This window comes from Euprymna scolopes, chromosome 28 (genome assembly GCF_053919585.1).
Source record: "Euprymna scolopes isolate OS-2025 chromosome 28, ASM5391958v1, whole genome shotgun sequence".
NCBI classification, from domain to species: Eukaryota; Metazoa; Mollusca; class Cephalopoda; order Sepiida; family Sepiolidae; genus Euprymna; species Euprymna scolopes.
Window position 1 is genome coordinate 48,797,019 of NC_136509.1, and position 23,444 is coordinate 48,820,462.

The 23,444-nt window shown below is 33.0% G+C and overlaps 1 protein-coding gene across 2 annotated transcripts in view; it reads left to right on the forward strand.

The window, feature by feature from the left end:
• LOC145249599 (cadherin-like and PC-esterase domain-containing protein 1) overlaps positions 1–23,444 on the forward strand; it is an 837,303-nt gene that overhangs the window by 145,141 nt on the left and 668,718 nt on the right. The window contains exon 2 of one of the 2 annotated variants that reach the window (XM_080111306.1): positions 1,570–1,625. The exons of the other annotated variant lie outside the window; for it this stretch is intronic. Coding sequence (XP_079967432.1) covers positions 1,597–1,625 — 29 coding nt within the window. The 5' untranslated portion in view covers positions 1,570–1,596. The remainder of the gene's footprint in view (positions 1–1,569; positions 1,626–23,444) is intronic. 2 annotated transcript variants of the gene reach the window in all.

Consider the following 23,444-nt stretch of genomic DNA (forward strand, 5'->3'; position numbering starts at 1 on the left):
TTTCCAATTCCGATGCCGATTCTGGTACTCCAAAAGATCCGATTTTACCGAATCCCAGTTCCGATGTTGTCCTAGCAGTGATATATATATTATATATATATATATATATATATATATATATATATATATATATATATATATATATATATATATATAATTCTCTCTCTCTCTCTCTCTCTCTCTCTCTCAAACTTATATCTTTTAACTTGTGTGTTTTTAGAAATAAATAAATAAATGAATTTTCGTAAAACTTAATCGTTAAATCCATAAGTGTTTGCATGGAATTTAAAGTCAGTTTCAGTGACTTTCTATTCGCCAGTATAAATACTTACAAATGCTTTTTAGATTTCAAGGGTCACAAATCAGTTTATCTATTTTGTTAATTGTTAACAACTGTTCTATTTGTTATTAGATGGAATTAAGCATAGAAATACCATTTACACAACGAAAATATTGTGAACTCTATCTGCAATTCCTATTTGTAATAAAGACAACGATTTCGTTCCAACTCCAACAATCGCAGGCAGTACGTTTGTGTTGCATCACAGATGATAGATGACTGAAAACGTAGTTGCTTTTATCAACAGCCGTGACCTCATGCGTCATGTAAACTGATGTCTCTCTCTCTCTCTCTTTTCTCTTTCTCTTTTGAGCTATTTGACTTTATCTAACCTCATACGTTTACTGTCTCTTTTGTGGAAACTTGTTTGTTTCCAAAATTTCGTGTAACTGCGAATTGCACTTACGTTGATCTTTGTGAAGATAAACACCAGCTGATACAAGCACTAACACACATAGGGCCATCCATTATGTAAGAGGCCATAATAGAGAGTTGGTGATAGTAGAGGGATGGTGATGATGATGATGATGATGATGATAGAGAATGAATATAAAAGAATGATGCTGATGATGATGATGATAATGATGATCATCATGATGATGATCATGGTTACTTTATACTTTTCGTTTCTTACTGTCTCTGCTTATCGTTATTTTCATGGCAAGTGCTCGTATAAGCTTCTAACTATGCCAAACATTCACGAGAAACACTCGTTTGGTCTATACACACTATCAATAAATTCCCCCACTCTTTATCTGTGCCTAAACCTAAACGTAGATTCCATTAAAAAGGCTTCTTTCTTAGAACTACGCCCCTGTGGAATTCTAGTCCGTTTACCTGCTTTCCAGCTGATTACAATATGGCCGTGTTCAAGTCCAATGTAAACAAATTCTTCACGAGCCGTTCCCCTTAAGTAATCCAATTTACCAAATTTACACTCGTAAGGAGTACTATCATATTGTCTTTTGACCACTGTACACTCTTTAACTCTCATCCTCGAGTGTCCTCTGGGCCTCGATAAGTGGTGATTCCTTTATAAAAAAAAATTCTATTCATGTTCAAACTGTTTTATTTTTATAGATCTCATTCTACAATATGCGGAGAAAACGATTGATAATGGAGAACGAATTAAAATGAATTTCATTGAAATCTGAAATACAGATTCTTCAACTAAAATATCCGTTCTCTTTTACGCTACTCATATTTCTTTGTTTCTGCTTCGTTTTCAGGTAAGCATTCTTCTTTGAGAACATTCTATGATTGCCCACCTACCCTATAAACAAAGGTAAGAAAGATACGTATATAACGACGATATCATTTTGACATATTCAATTTATTGGCACGTTGCCCGGTAACAAATATTCATATATTTTTATTTTCTTTCTTTCAGTCATTTATAAATATTCCTTTAGATTTACAAAAGAAAAAAGATGTTCGAGTAGGGCCAGCATGTACTCCACAATGATTGGTTGCGATAGCAGTGTGTAATTAAAGTAACCTTTCATGAAAGGAAAGTAAAAAGTGAACCTTGGTTTTACCATCGGCAGCTTCGTAACTCTCACTTCCTTTATATTGTCCTTCAATCCTTATATTCCATGAACAATGTTTCTGACAAAGGATGAAGAATACCTGTTTTCTGGGTCAGAATCGATTCATCTAACATTTAGCGTTGGTATTTTCCCCCCTTGAAACAGCATTTTTTAGCGTCTTATATCAAGTGGCTTCATACCTAGTTTTGTGCGATTTCCGTAAAATATAATAATAATGTTTAATAAAAGAATAGTATTAAAACGTATTGAGGCATACTCGGCGTTTCCCGGGAATGCATAAGGCAACATACTATATTTGAAATTCCAATATTTTGAAGGTCTACGTGCATTTTGGTTTCTTATCAAGAAAATATGGTGAACGAATGAAACAAAAATAGGACCAATATATAATATAATAGACTGGGTGCCGGCATTGTCCGGATGTTTGGACATGTGTGTTGAGCAAAACAAAAGGGGTAGTAGGCAGGAAGGCAGGCAGGCAGGCCCGAACCCGTACTGCGAAGGAGGAAAAGAACGTGAAAAAGAAAAAAAAAGTGAAGTCTTTGTTGTGCCCATCGCCAAACCGGAAGTGACGAATATTAAAATTAAGGCTGGTCAATCGAAAAGAGGGGATGACGTTCGAAAATATTGGCGAAAAAAGCGACCCCTCCCTGTAGAAAAGTGCCCCGAGCTTCAAAACAATACAGATATCGTGAAAATCCATCACCTGTGTCGAAAGTTTTAGACATACATACATACATACAATCATACATACATACATGCATTTAAACAGAAAAGTGAGATTTATATTATAGATGATTCAGCTTCATTCTCTTAAACTCATATTAGCATATTTGGTTATTTGGTTATTTCATTTTCTATAATTTTCATGTTGGAAATCAAATAAAGCAAAAGAATCTTATAATGGGTGTTAAGTTCAAATGAAAACCTCATATATATTGCACCACATTTTTTTTTTTTTTTACACAGTGATCACCACTTATCAAGGCCCGGAAGTCACTCAAGGATAAGGATTATTGCAAGTACATTACGTTAGTGTGGGGATTTGATGGAGTGTTTACTTAAGGGGGCGGTTCATTAGGAATTTGTTAACATTATACTTGAAGACATTCAAGTTGTAGTCCGGAGGGAAGCAGGCAGACGGAATAGAGTTCCACAGGCGTGCAGTTCTAAGAAAGAAGCTTTGTTCATGGAATCCGCGTTTTGATTTAGGCACAGATATAGAGTGGGGGAAATTTTTCACAGTGGATTCAGCTAGACGGGTGTTTTTCGTGAAAGATTGGCGAGGGGGGACCAGGGATTGGAGTTCAGACGAGCACCTGCCATGAAAATAACGATAAAACAAGGATAGGCTCGCAACGTCTCTTCTGTGGGAGAGGGGTTGCAGGGTAGAGAAAAGGGCATCCCCCACTAAGCCACGAAGTCTACTTTGTACTCTGTCAAGGCATGATAGGCTGTTTTTGGCAGCTCCTGCCCAGATATGGCAACATTATTCCATCCTTTTGATAAAAAGTAAGTATACCTACCTCAGTACTCTGAATAATTTACTTTCATTATATATATATGTGTGTGTGTGTGTGTGTGTGTGTGTGTGTGTGTGTGTGTGTGTGTGTGTGTGTGTCGCTGTGAAGTTCGAAACAGACAAAGAAAACGGGACTTACACTTAACTATTAAATCCATAACTCTTAGATATTGTAACATTTCCATCAACAAAAGTTAAACAAAACGTTGATTCCGATTCCGATACCCCAACAGATCCGATTTTACCGAATCCGATTTCAATGTCATCCTAGCACTATCAAAAATATATAAATAAATACATATATATATATATATATATATATATATATATATATGTATGAAAAAAATTTAAAAATTGAGATGTTCTGTGACTGGCCACTGAGTGGGAGCGTCGGTAAATTAGATAACTACGAAAGGGCGAGAAATGCAGACAGGTCGGCGTTAAGAATCAAATTACAAGGTGTAATAAATTTATTTGCAAGTAATATAAACACAAGCAGAAGACTACATTCTTGTACAGATACAGGTAAGTTCACACACACACACACGCATACACACACACACACACACACACACACACACACACATATATATATATATATATATATATATATATATATATATATATATAGTAGTAAGTTATAAAATATATATGACAATTAAGCTACACCGAATATTCCGCGTTTCATTCACGCTAGGGTGTGATTAAATGAAGTAGTCGTACATATATATATATATATATATATATATATATATATATATATATATATATATATATAGAGAGAGAGAGAGAGAGAGAGACAATATATAAAGAAATATATATATATATATATATATAACTACTTCATTTACTCACATAAATTTAATATACGAAAGTATAGATTTATGCGTAAACTTTAAGTATTTACTTCAAAAGTGCTCAATACGTAGGTAGAGCTAGTTAGTAATTTATAAAATCGCCATATATATTTTATAAATTACTATATATATATATATATATTTATATATATATATATATATATATATATAGAAACATACACAATATATACGCATATGTAAACACAGCTACACAGCTAGATTATCAGTGACAGATTTTAAATATAAGGATTTAAGGGTTATATCTGTATACATGGTAAGAAATAGAGTTTGGAGATTGATTAAAAATATTCCAGTTGATCCTAAAATAACATAAAAATCAAATCAATCTTTAATTGGTTAGACAATAGGAGACATTTACACAATTTAATTTATCTCCATAATTCGACTTAACACCTTAACTAAGTAGAACCCGTTAACCTAAAATACATTCTCTTAATTGCTTTAATAAAACCCTTCAACTTCACGAGGAAAAGTTGATGTAGATTAATTGCAATATATATTTTTAAAACTACATAATATATATATATATATATATATATATATCAATTTCATTTAAGCACATAAACTAATATACAAAGATATAACTTTATGCGTAAATCTTTCGTATTTGCTTCAACAGTGCTCAATACATAGGTAGACCTAGGTTGTAAATTAAGAAAATATATAATTAAGCTAGACAGAATATTACGCGTTTCATCCTCTTGATGAATTCTCATAAGGATGAAACGTGGAATATTTTGTGTAGCTTAATTGACATATATATTTTTATAACTATATATATATATATATATATAGTTATAAAAATATATATGTCAATTAATATATATATATATGTATATAAAGCTGAACGTCTGTGTGTGTGTGTCTGGTCACGAATAGTCTTCTATATGGTTGACTATTATAGAAAACTGATCACATATAACGATAGAAAATGTATCGAGACACAGGAATAGGTATGTTTGATCTGGCATAATGATGATTCATTAGAATTTTGGGGTATGCGTACGCGCCTGGTCCACAAAGTATGGAAATAAAAAATTTAAAAATTAAAAAAAAAAACGTTTACAAGTGTTTTTTGATATAGATGTACATAAGAATACTTTCATAAGCATGTTTTAACTTAACTAGGAATGGTATAATAAAATTATGGGGTCTTCGTTCGCGTCTGGTCTCCATAGAATGGAAATAGGCACAAACTTTAATAAAGACTTTTCATATCTATCTGCGTAAGCATACTTTGATAATTATGTTTCAGTTTGAAGAAATATGGTATAATAAAATTATGGGATGTTCGTTCTCGCCCGACTTCCATAGAACGGAAATATGTCACAAAGTTTAACAAGGTTTTTTTAATATAGATCCACAGAATATTGTAATGAGGCTTTCAGTGTGAACAGGTAGGGTATAATAAATTATGGGGTTTATCTATTTTATTTTTACTTTCATCATATTTTGCTTTGGTTTGGATACCCCCAAATTCGAAGCTATCTCTTTACAACCCTTCCTTTTCATAACCTATCATACTTTTATAAATCAGGGTCCATTTTATGTAGGCTGTTTTTGAACCCAGTCAACGACGGGTACTTTTGCTAGTATATATATATATATATATATATATATATATATATATATATATATATATATATATATATATATATATATACACACGAGGTGTCTTACATAAGTTTCCAGATTTTTTGAATAACCATTTAAAATTGTCGTAGACTCTTGAAATTTCATTATGTTATTGCAATACTTCTTATGAGATGACATACCACTTTTTATGGTTTACGGTTCAAATATACCCTACTAAAGCCTGATTTTCACAGCTAATGAATTTAAAAAATGCAATCTTGATGTGAGGATACTTCATAAGAACGATATGCAATAAAATTCTGTTTTAAAGTTGGACAAAACGACATCGAAACGTATGGAATGTTTCAGACTGCTTTCAGATTTATCTTGCATGAATCAAGCATCAGTCTTTGAGTGGCATAATAGATTCAACGAAGTTCGGGAGTCTGTGTGGGAGAATTAAGGAAATTAGAAAATCAGAGTTAATTGGCCAAATAAAGAATTTCGTGGATAAGGACTGTCGTGCATCTATAGAGATAATAAGTGCAGTTTGATGTCAGTGTGAGAACTGTATATACAATTAATCGCGAGATGCATAAGATTTTTGCGAAGTTTGGCCGAGAGTTCAGTCCACAATTTCATCCTTGTCACAGACTATTTGACCAAGATGGGCATCAATACAGTTCCTTACCCTCCCTGTAGGCCAGACTTTGATCTCTATGACTTTTAGTTATTCCCTAAGCTTAAAGAAAACCTTAGAGGCTGTCGTAATGAGACAATTGAGGAGACTTCCATAGGGCCTTACAGAAGTTGTTGGAACTGTACAACAAGTGTATAACAACCGGAGTAGATTACTTCGAAGAGGACAAGAATTTCATGTGTGTATTTGCAAACTTTAAATAAAATTTCCCCATATGAAAAAAGTCTGGAAACTTATTTAAGACACCTCATATATATATATATATATATATATATATATATATATATATATATATATATATATATATATATACTAGCAGTTCAGCTAGGCTTTGCTCGGGTCCTATATACTGTTTATAACTTTATGTGCTTATGTATATATATATATATATATATATATATATATATATATATATATCAAAATGTTTAAGTCACATCCAGGTAACCTACATCTAAGTCAAGTGTAACCTACATCTAAAATGTCTCAAGTGTTTGGATCCAAAATTGGCGGAGGAGTTTGATAAGGTCTGCAAAGGTGAACTCTTTAAACTTTGACCTCTTGCCAGCCAAATTGACGCCAAAAACTGATTAAAAAGCTTGCTGCATGTCTGAATACTCTTTAAATAAAATTTCAAATGTTTAGACCCCAAATTGCTTGAATAGTTTGCTAGAGACCGCAAAGATTAATATTTTTTTAAACTTTGACCCTTTGGCAGCCCAATCTTCTGCCAAAATCCCTAATAAAAAATCTGGCCCTATGGCTGAATGCACTTTGTGTTAAATTTCAAATTATTTAGAGCAGAAATTGGCTGAGTAATTTGGTAGAGACTGAAGAAATCAAATTTGTTTAACTGTGGCCGCAGTTTTGACTCCTTAACACTTATTGTTTAGGACTCAAATCAAATTAAAAAGTTTGATCCATGTCCAAATAATCTACATAAAAAGTTCCAAGTGTTTAGACCCAAAATTGGCGGAGGAGTTTTGTAGAGTTTTCGAAGGTCAAATCATTGAACTTTGACTCTTTGACAGCCAAAGTAGAGAAGTGTAGAGGTAACTATTCAAATCAGTCGCACGGTTCGAACCCCAGAACCAGAGAGACATTTAATTTCGAAGGCTTTAACAATTGAACTAACTTTAATCGTGACACGCTCTTTCAGAAAAAGCCATTTCAACCAAAACAAATTTAGAAATCTATTACTTTATCATTTCATTTTAAGTTTTAAGAAATATTAATATTCCATTCAGGTTTGAAGGCAAGATAGCAGTGCAGAAAAAGGTTTATTATACTTAAATGAAACCGTCAACATTTTTCAACACTGGGAAAATCTCTTCTACAAGCCGGTTATAAAAAGGTATTTGGGGCGATCTGATGGAGTCCAATTTGTTTGTAAATTTTATGTATTTAATTCCATGATGATTGAAAGCGTTAAAGAAATGCGTTTTGGATTTATGACAAGGTGCATCGCCCGAAGGAAGTTATTAGTAAATTAAACATGGCTGCCGGTTTGCTTGGTTTTATTTTTAGAGATATGTAATTGAAAATGTGTGTGTGGTGATGTTGATAGCGTAGCAGTTTAGATGACACGATTTCACATGATTATTAAGTTAACTATACTTCTTTACCAAAGACACTATTTGTCAAGGCCCAAAGGGTTAATGGGTGTAAGAAGGTTAGTGGGACAAAAGCGCAATTATAGGTAATGATGGTGGATGTATTGATTATTTTTCGGACTGTTATTCTCATCTTCATAGTTTTTGTTGTCTCCCCATGTTTCGGCCAAATATTCTTCTGGCCTTCTTGATGAAACAACAACAACAACGAAAACAATGACAATAATAACGGCAACAACAACAACAACAACAATGACAACATCAACAATGTGGGTAACAGTCCTCCAAAAAATCAATACACAAATTATGAAGCTTCATCTCAATGGATTCCAAAAAATAAAATTATATATAATGAAGGTAAATGTTTGGTAGACTCCGATTATTTAAGAGGACAGCCCAAATAAAAAATTTTTACATTAGCCTTGAAACAGACAGTGTTGTATTTAATTGGGAAGCAGCCTTGCGGTATTGTGTTCTATGTAAAAAATGTAATGGAAGTGTAGTTTAGTTTTAGAGAGAGAAAAGGAGAACGGAAAATTACTAGCAGTGTTTGTAGTTAGACGAGATTTCTTAATTTGCTTTGATAATTAATTATTTAATTTTAAAAAAAAGTATTGTTATATAGTCAATTATACGTGAAATTAATTTTCTATTTATATGGTATTAAGATTCTTTTTGTCTGTCAATTTCTATGGAGGGGTATACATTCGTCTCATAATTCAACGTGTCTCTTTATTCACGTCAAGTTTAAAGAAAAAAAAACGGCGATATTAATAGGTATTTAACGTTTTGATGAAAACATGATTAGTGCCACCGTTCACTTTAGTGCAACTCTGAATATTTATAATTATCATTGTTGTCAGAGTATTTTTATATTTTTTAATCAAATAGTTTTCATACTATATTTGTATTGATACATTTTATTATTACATGTTTTACATATTGTTTTATTCATACTTTTTACTTCTAGTGGGGCAGATTGCTGAAACAATCTTTCACTTGTTGATACAAGCACTAAAATTGAAATTTGTCAGGTTTGCTTCTGCAGCCATCTTGAATATTGGTGCTTGTATCACTAATTGAAAGATTTATATGGGATATAGAGATAACATGTCCCACTATCGTACTTTTTTAGTTGTACTTTTATTTATACTCCTTAATTGTACGTATTTATTCATAGTTTTCTATTCGTATTTTTATTAATACTTACTTTTTATTCGTACTATTTAATTCGTACTATTATTGTTTTATTTATATTTTATTCGTAGTTTCTATTTTATTCGTATCTTCATGTTTGATGTTCAAGTTACATATATAATCAACTAAACCACCATACGTACAGTTCATATGTGACCGTTTGAAACCGAGTGCTTCGACGTTATTGTAAACTTCTGTAATACAAAAGTAATATGACTATTTGATCCCTCGAAAAATTTCTCTCCAATAAATTTCTTCGATCTTGGTATATAGCTTTTATTTTCAATGGCTTCATCGAAATATAAAATAGATATTGTTTTTGAAATAAGTAAATATTATAAGTAATATTTGTCTACTTCTCTCTCTCCCTCTCTCTCCCTCTCTCCCTCTCTCTCTCCCTCTCTCTAAAGGTTGTCTCTTCCAACCCTAGCTTTTAGTTTCTTCTTCGTCACTTCGTTTCCTTTGATTTATTTTCTTTGCTCTCATATTTATAATCAATCTAAAAGCAAAATGAATTCGACTCTTACATTGGGTTTTATACTCTCTCACCCATTCCCATAATTTTTCGCTACCATAAGTCACTTTCGTTTATCTTAATAGATATTTCATAAAAGAAGAGAGTTTCTCCAACAAAAGGAAACTGATTCTCTTCAATTAAAAGTTCATATAAAAATATTTATATATCTAATATATAAAAAGTTAGATGTCTGTCTGTCTCCATATTTTCAAATTCTATCTCCTCCGAAACTAAAAGTCGGAGCGCAGTGCTATGGGCCTCAAATGATTGGATTTTTTATGAACCATTCTTTCATGGGTCTTGAGCAGGGTAAAATAGTTTTACGTGGTCAAAAATGTGTTAAAATCGAAAAATCGTTATGCATTTTTTACATTCATTTTAGTTTATTTTTAACTACATCGTAGGCGTGGAACGTTGATACAGTGGTAACGTCGCCAGCTTTGAATGCTACAGCTTTGATTTCGGTTTCGATTCTAACTGATGGCACTCAAATACTTTTTTCTTTACTTTAAAAATCACGATTCTATGATATTATATACGAAATCTGGACCAATAAAAATATCATATCTAAGCGTATGTTACGACCGGGCCAAGTATATATATATATATATATATATATATATATATATATATATATATATATATATATATATATATACCGTATGTTATATATATATATATATATATGCGTATGTTATATATATATATATAAGCGAATGTTACGACCGGCTAGTATATATATATATATATATATATATATATATATATATATATATATATAAATATATATATACCGTACTTTGAGGTAATTGCGCCAAGTCCGGGGTAATTGTACCAACTAGGTAAAAGTACATAAAGAGCAGTTTTTTTTAGTTGGGTCAATTACCCCCGGATTTGGCGCAATTACCACAAAGTACGGCATATATATATATATATATATATATATATATATATATATATATGTGTGTGTGTGTGTGTGTGTGTGTGTGTGGAGAGAAAGAGAGAGATAAGTTTACAGTCACTTAGAATGTAGTTAAATGCGAAATACAATTACCGATTAATATACTCGATAAGTAATTACTATTTGAATAAATAGAAATCGATGAATTGTATTTTCCCTCTAAGAAGAAACTGTCAAAAATTGAAGAGCGGTTCATGTGAAAGTGTCAACTGACACATATGGTTAATAGCTGAGTAATTCTCTAAGTAGGTTTAGTAATGATGGAGAAATAATAGTAAGTACCGACACGCCACATTCATGATGTGTAAAAGAAGAGAAGTTCTCCAAACATAAGACAGTATTCCGTCACAAACTTCATGTTTAAAAGCTATTGAAAATGTAAAAAAATACTTTAATACATAACGAAAATGGTGTTTGACGTGTGAAATTGTTAAAAGTCAGAAACTACACGTGATACGTTCACAAATTTTACATTATCGGCTTCAGTGTGACCCTGAGCTTTTATGGTAATCAATACTATAATATGTATTCCCTTAATGTAACCGACACATTTGGCATCGTGATATGCGTTAATATATAACGAAAATCGTATTTTGTGTTTGAAATTGTTCAAAGTCAGAAACTAAGCATTATACGCTCACAAATCTTACATTATTGGTTTCCGTGTGACTTCGATCTGGTTATGGTAGTAAAGAATGCGAGAGAGTCGTATGCTCAGTCCTTCAAGTCCAACGTAGCTGAGCAGCGGCTAGGGTCCAATCAGTTTTATAGCAAGCCTCACTCTCCTTAATGGTTTACTTCTACTGGCGCAACTGCCATTGCTCAAAGGCAGCATGCATACCGAAGATTTAACCGACATAAGTCCAGTTCAAACAGACAGAAGTATATAGAAGCTAGAAGTAACGTTAAGAAAGAAATAGCGACAGCTAAGAGAGAATTTACTGAAACCACTAAAAAACGCATCGAAGCACAAAAATTAGGAACTCGTGACTTCTGGAAAATCTACAACAGTGTAGTACATAATGGGCAATCAACAATTCCCCCACTAACCAACAATCACGAGGTTGTTTGCTCAGCAACCGACAAGGCTAATATGCTTGCCAGCCGGTTTGCCTCAAACTCCACACTGGACCCTTCCAACCACCCCCTGCCTGACTTTCCTTCGATTGAAATGAATGGCCCTCTTCTTGGGGACGCTTCATGTTTTGAGAGGCTTATGGGTTTGACCTTTGTTCCTGACCTGAAATAGAACACGTATATCAAATCCATTGCCGAGGTCGCTGGAATAATGGTGGGGTCCTTCTACTGCTCCAGTAGATATCTCATGTATTCTGATGCAATTTTCTACCTATATAAAAGCCAGGTACGCTCAACGATGGAGTACTGTTGCCACGTCTGGGCAGGAGTTGTGAGAAGCAGCGTATCCTGCTTTGACAGAGTTCAAAATAGACTTCGTAAGTTAGTGGAGGTGCCTTTTTCTCCTCCCTACGGCCTCTTTCCTACAAAAGAGACGTTGTGAGCCTGTCTCTGCTTTATCGTTATTTTCATTGAAAGCGCTCAGCTGAGCTCTAATCTATGGTCCCCTCTCGCCAAACTTTCACGAAAAACACTCGTCTAGCCAAAACCACTATTAATAATTTCGCACACTCTTTATCTGTGCCTAAACCTAAATGTAGATTCCATGAACAAAGCTTCTTTCTTAAAACTGCACGCCTGTGGAACTCTCTTCCGATTGCCTGCTTTCCAGCTGACTACAATCTGATTGTCTTCAAGTTCAACGTAAACAAGTTCTTGATGAATCGTCCCCCTAAGTAATCCAATTTACAAAATTCCCATAACTTATGTTTACTACGCTATAATCATATTGACGAATGTATACCCATTAACCCTGGTGATTCCTGTGTAAAAAATTATTATAATTATTCGTAATAATGTAACCGACACATTCGGCATGATAATAAGAGTGTTCACTAATGAGTCCGAACACCAAGGTTCAAATCTCGATCGAGTAATACTGAACAATTGAAAATGGTGCTTGATACTTCTTAGCTAAATACTCAACATTTTAAAGAGGTCAGAGGGCAGGTGGACTAATTCTGTGAATGGAATGGCGCCATTCTTAACGATTCGTTGTAGCAATTAGTAAAAAGAGAAGTCGGTCACTCCTTTTTTCTTTTCTTTTTTTTTTAGTTTATTGTAACCATGAAAAAAATTGGTGCATGGGAAATTTAAAATCACTCGTTTTATTCTTAAAATGAAAAAGTCAGAGGTAAAAAAGAAAAAAAAAGGTGGGGCAATAGTAATTAGAAAGTAGTAAACATAAAACATTTTATTATTCATTTTTCGTTCAACATGTACAAGTTCGTCCGGGGATTTTTTGATCAGTCGTAAACTTAATATTTAAACCAATTATTTTTTTTTTAAATAAAAATACAAAATAGAAGATGAGCAGAACACTTCGAAATAAGTTCTTAACGTAAACCAAAAATAAAAATTCAACAAATATTAGTGTAGGATTATTTCACATCTGTCAAACTATGTATATATGTATTACAATAAAAAATGCGAGCATGAAAAGTAATATGGTTAAGCTTAAACATTGAAAGTAAAGGACTAGTTGTTAAAACTGGAAAAGAAAAGGACGAGATATTCTAGTAAAAATATAATAAATTTATACCTTAAAATATTGCAGCATTAAGAATTGATTATTTAATGTTATAAATTGAATAAAAATTCTTAATGCTGCAATATTTTAAATTATAAATTTATTATATTTTTTACTTATCTTATTTTTTTCTTTTGCAATTTTAACAACTAGTCCTCTACTTTTCCATGTTTAAGCTTAATCATATTACTTTTCATCCTTGCATTTTTCTATTGTAATCCAAGATTTTTTCAGGCTTCCAATAAATTCACTGGTTCTTTGTTTAATTTCAGTTTTATTTTTTGCTCCCATAAACACATATGTAATAACAATGTACGGCACTCGTCTGCTTTCAACCAAATCCCCCAATTATATCCTTTTCCATGCTTTCATTCTCTCTGTTTCATTTGTTACTTCTATTTCCGTGACAGCAGTGAATTAGTAGCAACAGCAGTTACTGAAGCGACGTGGTTGCTATGGAAACCAGGCATCAAAAGCGTTGCTCACCTCCTTACATATTTTTCTGATTTTGAACAGCAGAAAATTCATAACTTTTGTTTTACGGAACTAAAATTGGAAAAAAGTTGTTCACAATAACGATGTGAAGTTGATCTATAAACTGTAATAATTGTTTGAAATTTGGTTGAAAAATGAGTGACCGGTGAAGCTTTACAAGCAGTTCCAAATGACTAAAACTGCCACTTGACCATATATTACAACAGTATTGTGTTTGAATGACTTATCTTCCAAAAATGATTTACCACCCCCTCTTTCATTTAAGCCACACAAATTAATATTTTGTATTTTATATTCTATCAGCGAACCGCCATGGAAAGTATTAATATACGAAAGCTCAGTATAACAAAAATAGAAACTCATTTTCAGTAATTAAAAACAAACGGAAATTAAGTTAAATTTAGGGTTTATGTAAAAACAAAAAGCAGTTTCTTTTGTGTGTGTGTGTGTGTGTGTGTGTGTGTGTGTGTGTGTGTGTGTGTGTGTGTGTGTGTGTGTGTGTGTGTGAAAATATATATTTTTACTGCATATAAAGCTTAGTTAAAAATTGTATCATGAAATCATTTTAAGCTTAACTAAAATTTCACTTTTATTTATTGCTTAAAATCAAGAGGATATTTTTCACCAAACTTTGTAAAAACATAATTTTCTTTTGCTTTTTAAACAATTATCATCATATCATATGAATTCGGAGATTCTATCGTTGGCATTAGTTACTCCGATATTTTTATCGTCAGAATTATTTCTAGAAAGACAGCAAGTACTTACAGAAGGGACGACGTGAAAGTTGCCAACAATCCTATACCTCTATAAAGCAACCATTCGCCCATGTATGGAGTACTATTGTCACATCTGGGCTGGTGCATCTGCTGCTTGTCTCTCGCTCCTGGACAGGGTTCAAAAGAGAGTCGCCAACCTGATAGGTCCTGAACTGTCATCTAGGCTTCAGCCTCTGTCCCATCGACGAGATGTTGCATCCCTCTGCCTGTTCTACAAATACTTTAATGGTGAATGCTCTGACGAACTGCAAACACTTGTACCTCCCCGACGTAACTACCCCCGACAAACCCGACAAGCTACTAAGTCTCATCCCTTTACAGTAGAGATCCCTAGGTGCAAGAAAGCCTTTTACTCCAATAGTTTCTTCCCCAGAACTGCAGGTCTTTGGAACTCCCTTCCGGGATTCTGCTTTCACAACTGCAATGATATGCAGAAGTTCAAGTGTAATGTTAACAAACATCTTTCTACTCATCTCCCTTCATAATGACCCCGATAATTAAGTCCCTTATAGTAGCCCCCTGCTTCAAAGTGGCACTGTGCCTTGTCTGGGGTGAAAATTGAATAAAAAAAAAATAAAAAGTGAAAGTGATTTTTTATGAAACGGGCTGAATTCGAACTTGAGACCCCCAGGTGGTCAACCGATGTGGTTCACTACTTGACCGATATCTTCTTCGTTTTAAACGATAAAAAAATGAAAGCGATTTTAAATAAATTCTATGAATTGTACGTCTGCATATATTTTGTCTGTTCGCTGTGGTCCTTCAATATGAATTACAAAACATTGCTTTAATGAATAACAATTATTATTTAACAGGTAGAAACGGTGAAATACCGTGAGAATTTGAAACGATTAATGTAACCTGTCAGAAATTGATTATTCTAAACATCTCAAAATAATGAAAACTACGCAACACTTACATGGTTGCCTGGAACAAAGCGCGCATGCTTACCTTTTAGCATCCCTCCACACTCTTATTTGGCGCCTCTTATGAACAGAATACCAACCTGAAAAAACGCCAGATCCCAACTCTCATCATTGCTTTGATCCGAGACCAAAAGACCTAGACTCAACTCCTTTCCTCATGCCGGCCAAACCAACCTGCATTCTTGCGTTACTTTGATCTATGAAACTGTTAAATAAAGATAATATCAACTGTCAATATGTGTGTCTTTTTGACTCGAACATTGGTGGTTATTTTCTTCTTCATTTCTAGCAAGGTTGATAAAGTAATTACAAACGCAGAGAAGAGTTCAAGTCCATAACGCTAACTCATAATAAAAGAAAAATAAAGAAGACTCCTGATCTTAAATGGAACACGTACATCAAATCTGTTGCCAAGGCCGCTGGAAAAAGGGTGGGATCTTTCTATCGACCCGGTAAATATCTCACTGCTGATGCTATTCTCTATCTATATAAGAGCCAGGTACGTCCAAGGATGGAATACTGTTGTCACATCTGGGCAGGAGCTGCTAGAAAAGACTTGTTCTGCCTTGATAGAGTTCAAAATAGACTTCGTAGCCTAGTTGGAGATGTCCTTTTCTCTTTACTGCAACCTCTATCTCACAGAAGAGATGTTGCGAGTTTGTCTCTGATGTATCGTTATTTTCATGGAAAGTGTTCGACTGAGATTCAATCTATGGTCCCCCCTCGCCAAACTTTCACAAGAAACACTCGTCTAGCTGTAATCACTATCAATAATTCCCCCCCCCCACTCTTTATCTGTGCCTAAACCTAAACGTAGATTCCATGAACAAAGCTTCTTTCTTAGAACTGCACGCCTGTGGAATTGTCTTCCGTGTTCTTGCTTTCCGGCTGACTACAATATGGTTGTGTTCAAGTCTAAAGTAAATAAGTTCTTGATGAGCCGTTCCATATAAGTTATCAAATTTACCAAATTTTCATTACTAATGATTACTATATTGTCCAATTTCTACTGTACACTCTTTAACCCTTATCCTTGAGTGGCCTCTGGACCTTGATAATGTGGTGATGCCTATGTAAAAAAAAAATAAGGAAGACTCTTTATGATGTACGCACGCGTGCGGAAAAAAAAATATCGTACAACAAAAATAACATTTATTGACCAGATAGTAATATTATTTTAAAAGAAAAGGGGAAAAAACGTTTTAGATAGTAATATTATTTTTTTTAAAAAGAGTATGTTTTAGGTAAATGACGATCGACAATCTTTTGCTGACATTTTAGAAAAAACAACATTTTGAAGTAAAAGAGAGATAATTAAAAATAATTCAAATTTTACAAGATTTTAGAAAGCTATTCTTAGCATGAGGAGAAGGGTATTTGAAAAACTCAAATTTGTAACTGGTTAACTGCTCCGTAAAATGTCTCTTTGGAAATTGAGTTTTAAATCAGCCTTGTACAACCTACTAATTCCCATTAATCTTTTAAAAATGATTTTCTTTATGATAATGAAATTATATTATCATTTAACATAATTTGGATACACGAATACGTACATCATACATATTTTGTTTTATAAGTTTTGTATTTCTTTTGAGGGAGTTATGAACTAACACCTAGAGACACTACGAAAAAAATAACTATTCCAGACTTTAACAAAATATTAGGCTGGTGCAAAAATAATGTCGTTTTTTATGTTTAACTAAATATTAAAAAACGACATTATTTTTGCATCAACCCAATACATCTGCTGGGATCTTGTAGCACACTGCTGAGGTTTTGTTTTCACACGTCGTAAGTTGTTGCACAGTGGATAGTGATTTCTGTTTCTTTTTATTTCTGTTTTTCTTTTCTTTGTTTCTTTATTTTTTTAAGTACAGCGGTTCAAATAGCTATTAATAAAGACAGCGCACGATCATATGATGTTTACTTTTTCCACTATACATATGGGAGAACCGCTGGATATTATATATATTAAATGATCAGTTATCCCAATCACGATCGCTTTCCTTCGCGGTCCAGCAAAAGAGACAGATTTAATCAGCTTATCCGTTATATATCACACTTTAATTACGTTCCGTGACCCAGTATCCTAAAATATGTTTCTATTTTTTTTAATGGCATGCCCACTACTCTAACTTCATGCTTTATTATAGATTAGCCTGGGTGCCCGGCGTTGCCCGGGTCTTTGGAGGTGTGTGTTGAGCAAAAAAAAAATAAAAGTGGTAGTAGGTAGGCAGACTCGAACCCGTACGGCGAAGGAGGAAAAGAATGTGAAAAAAACGTGACGTCTTTGCCGTTGCGTCCATCGTAAAACCAGGAGTGACGAAGGTTTAAATTAAGGCTAGGCAATCGAAAAGAGGGGATGACTTTCGAAAATATAGTCGAAAAAAGCGCCCCTCCCTATAGAAAAGTGCCTAGTTGAGGGTAAAGAAATTAATGTTTTGAGCCAATTTTTCGATATTTGTCGTCCGAATGGTCGAGCTTCAAAACGATACCGATCTCGTGAAAATCGGTGGCATCTGTCGAAAGTTTTAGGCATACAAACATACATACATACATACATACATACATACATACATTTTAACAGACATGTGATATTTATAGATAATCTGGAAAATATCGTTTTTAACGTTATTTCTGCACACCCAAGTCAAATATGGCTATCTAACTATTCACTCATCATAATTCAACGAAAATTCATTGAAAAGAAAATACAAAGTAAACCTCGTATCTTTTGCTTCCCTTGTTTTATCAATTAGTTCTCACATTACGTGAGCGATAAGGAAGAAAAATTGCTGTTTCTCTGGGTCGCAATCTATTTATCTAACATTTAGTGTTGGCTAGTTTGGACCTTGATGCTGTTTACGTTAAGTGACTTCATATATTTCCTGGGGCGATTTCCATAAAAAATAATAATTTTACGATTCCTGTAAGGTTTAATTATTAATAAATTGATTTATAAATAAATCTACTATTTGTAAAATGTGGATTTCGAAAAATATTTATGATAAAATATTCTACGATACAAATCCTGATCTTTTTAAAGCCATTTTTAACTACATTTACTTAATTTCATGCAATCTTTATACATGCAAAACTTCAAAATGCGTTAAATAAATTTAGAAGCGAATTTATTTAACAGGAAAGTATATTCGAATATGAACTTGATGTATAAGCATCTTAAATAAATAGCATTTACTTAAAACGAGATGTGTTTCAGTCGATTGCAAACAAGTATTCTTATTTACATAAGAAGAGAAAATGTTTTTTTGAATTTAAAGCAATCGTTTTAATAAGTTGGCTTTTATTTTTATTTTAATTTTCGTGCTGTATATTTTTCTGCGGTTTTTTTTTCTGGAAATGAAAATATAAATATTACGAACGAAAAATAAAATGTTTTTGTTGTTGATTTTTTTCCAGCAACTGTCACCATGCATGAAGTATCCAAAGTGAGATGTGTGAAATGTTTAAGATTAACAAATTCTTATGGATTGAAATATAAATATATGTGGAGTGTCTATATATTTTTTGTACTAACAGCAACGATGAGCCTGGCGAATACCAGATGGGTGACCATTTGAGAATACTAGGCGCTGTATAGCGTGTCGGGACAGCACTACTGTCAAAGGAAAAGTTAAGCAACCCCTTCCCTCTGCTATTCTGTAAGAGAGTCCTGGGCAATTTGAGTACCCACTTCAGCTCCCCGATTAGGGTAACGTGAGGTCATAGAAAGCAAGTGACTGTGTAATACGGAAGCGGTCAGGAATAATTCTGTTCATGGTTTCGTATCTCGTTGTGTTGGATAGAAGATCCCTTTGGATATAATGGTCAGGACAATCGCCCAGAATGTGCACTGATCGGACAGAAAGAAACTGCCACCTACTGTCTGTACAACATCAAAGAAAGCTGTGACAATTCATCAAACACTTTCGAGAAGACAGCATTAATGGGTTGTAAATGATGAGCAACAATAAATTCATGAATGCCTTGAGGAAGAGAGATAGATGAAGAGTCATAGCCGTCAATGTCTGAACTAGGCAGGACACCACTTGAATAAATGAATGTACTAACAATTCACCGCTTATCAAGACCCGAAGGCCACTCATGGATAATGGTTGTGAAACAACTATGTGAGGATTGGAATATGGTTTAAATAATCAGATTCTAATTCTCATGGTTCTGTCTCACCGTTCACCAGAGAAACTCATTAACTCTGAGTGTTTTCAACAGGAATTTGTTTATATTGAACTTGAAAACGGTCATGTTTTAGTCATTTAGGAAGCAGTCCCGTCATACTGTGTTCGGCGGACGGGCAGTTTTTGGAAAGAATCTTTGCTCATAAAAGTTCAATTTACTTCTGAGTAGAAAAAGAAAGAAAGGAAAATAATTCACAATGGTTGTAGGTTGATGAGTTTTCTTGTGAAAGCTTTACAGAGGGGGGGGGGGTAATAGACTGAAGTTCAACCGAACTCTTGACATAAAAATAACGATAGAATACAAAAAAAAAACATACGTTGGTAAGTGACTGCATGAAAGAAAAGAGAAACCCACCCACTAGATTTCGAAGTCGGTTTTGTACTTTATCAAGACAGGCTAGGGTGCTCTAAGAGACATCTCTCCAGATGTGATAACAGCATTCTATTTTAGGACGTATTTGACTCTCTTACAGTTGTAAGATTTACAGGTTTGTTTCATAAAACATAGAAACCAAGATTCGGTAAAGGAGTAACAAATACAGATGTATACCTTAGGCTCATACAAAATTGAATTTCCAGATTTGTTTTTATTTCAGGAAAAGTTAGTGTTCTTTATTTTATTTCATTTTATTTTGCGAGTGAAAGCTTGTTTTATCCATATGAAGGTGGCACTCAAAACTCTAAATTATTTAAATTTCGGCCTCTTTTTGAAATTATTAAAAGAAAATCTTTTTTATAACTAAAAAACCTAATATTTCGGAATAAATAGTTCACAATGTGACGATGTTTCCTATATATTTATTTTAAAGAGTTTTGTGCATGCATAGCTTTGGAAAGTCAAAATTTGTTCCATTATTTAAATTAGGGTTGCTGACCTGAAAAATACAGAAATTGAAAACAGTTAGCATACTAAACATAAAAATAAAACACATAAGAGTTATCCAAGTTCAACCTACCGTTGGGAACAGTTGTAAATTTGCATTCAAAACGTTTTCCAAATCTTTATATTACTGTTGACCTCGTTCTATTCACAATGCATTCTTAGGTTTCAACTTATGTTTTAAACAATAAATCGTATTTTTATTCAGGAATTATAGTTTAGTTTATTTATTTTCTCATATAAATATGAGCTGAGTATATATATATATATATATATATATATATATAATATATATATATATATTTATATATATACTCGGCTCAATAGTAATATATATATATATATATATATATATATATATATATATATATATATATATATATATATATATTGACCTTTTGGGGAGGAGGAACCTTAAAAAGTCACGTAATATGTGCATATATTTTCACAAATAAAAAATATACAATCGAACAGACGTGTGAATTGATTGAGATTTATGTGGTAGTTTAAAATTAATACATAATGATCATTTTATTAGTAGTACAAGAAAAAATGTTTTTACAACGGAAACAAACGAAAAATAATTAAAATTATCATTTTTGTCATCGAAAAACAGGTACATTTTCATACCGATTTTGTACGTTGCCTCTGTTCAGTCTCGAAAGACAAAGAAATTCCCCTGTGTAATTGTGATGCAAGGGTTGCGCAATCCCAACCACACCTCTCCTGAATCAGCACTGTTTGAGTCCAGTGGCAAGGAGAAGTGCAGGACGACTGAAAAAAAATGCCGAGATTAGCGAAGAACCTGTACGCATGCGCAAATATACATTTATACGTTTAATTTTTACTGACTAAAGCTGAAGCGCTAAATATTTTGGTTTCGATTGTAGCTGAAAATGTTTTGGTTTCGGTTGTAGCTGAAAGTATTTTTTTTTTTTTTTACTTTTGAAATCACTACTATAATGGTAAAATAAAATAATCAATCGACAACGCTAGGTGGCCTGCTAGTATATATATATGGCAGTTTCTGAGATTTTACGAGATGCACACACAGAAAATATGATTTTTGTTTATATAATAGAAAATACTCAATAACTCTGGAGAAGAAATAAAATGCTATTTCCGTAAGTATCATTTGCGGAACTTGTCTAAAAATTATTGCCAGTTTATCTACATCGTTTTTTTTTTATTATTATTAGTGCTATGTTGTTAATAGTCTAATCTTCTTAGGTCAGCATGACCCGGAAAAAAAACTGTAAATTTAGATTCAGACCGACATTATATATTCACAGAAATAGTTTAACATATACAAATGTTCTACGACATAAAGCAAGAAATGAAGGAAGATAAATCGGCAGGAAGACAAAATGAAACAGAGCAGAGTCTATTCATTGCTTTAGAAAGAATTAAATTACCACAACTTAAATATGTATGGTCGTATTTCTAGAATGGTGGTAGCAATGGAGAAAACCAGAATGGTAAAAGAGAGTATGAACAAAAACAAATGATCGAAGAAAGTATTTAGGTTTTTAATTTTCATAATTGCCTTTTTTTTTAGTAAATCCTTCACATGCATTATCAGTAAATATCAAACTTTCCGCTAATTCGGGAAAGTCCCCCTTCTCAAAAAGGAAAATAAAACTTCAGCACGTCTAATGGAAAGAAAACGTTCAAGTAAATAATTAAAGCGACATATTTGTTTATTTATTTAGAAGATCCCCTATCTCTACCTACGTACCTACCTACAGCTAAACGAAAACTCCGTTAGCAACTACACTGCCTGTCCGTGGAACATAATATCGCGAAGCTGCTTTCCAGCTGATTACAACATGGGTAGTTTCAAGTTCAATGTAAACACATTCTTGTTAAGTCACGTTCTCCTTAATAATTAAATTCTGTCCAATACTCACACCATTGTTAACCTGACACTCATTTACCTTTTACCCTCGAGTGACCTTTTGACTTTGATAAATGGTTACCTTAATAAAAATCATTTACTTGAAAATATCAGTTTTTTTACATAAGATGTCATTTTTATCTTACAACTTTAATCCTGAGAGAACTTTTTTATATATTTAGTTTTCTATAAATATTTCGCATAAAATATCATCTATCTACTCTACAATTATATAAATGCAACTGTTGTGTGTGGGTTCGTTTCTTATAGACTCCAAAATTGCTCAACAGATTTTGTTTAAAATTTACAGTACTTTAGTGTATAAGTCTGGGAGTGATCTTAGTTAAGTTTTGTCTCAGAATACCCCGATAATTTATGATAATTACCGATAATCGGTAATCGAAACCGTTATTTTGATTTATCTATCATCGGTACAGCCATTTTTCCATGTTGTCGCTTAGCAACAATGATAGAACAACGGGCCGTGAAAATTCTACTGTGGATAAGTTGATAACGTGTTGGTTTTGTTTTTTTGCTTCGTTTTGTTTTGTTTTTTATTTTTTTGTTTTGTATTTTTTGTTTTTTTTTTGCATGACGTAATAGGTTCAAACTCCGCACACAAATTTCTTAATTTTTTTTTTTTCATTAACTGCAAAGACTTTTATAAGACTTGAAAATTTCCGTGCTTTTTAGCAATGAAAAGGTAAAGTGTGTTTCTGTTTTTGAATTTCCATTAAACTAGCAACTGACCCTTAA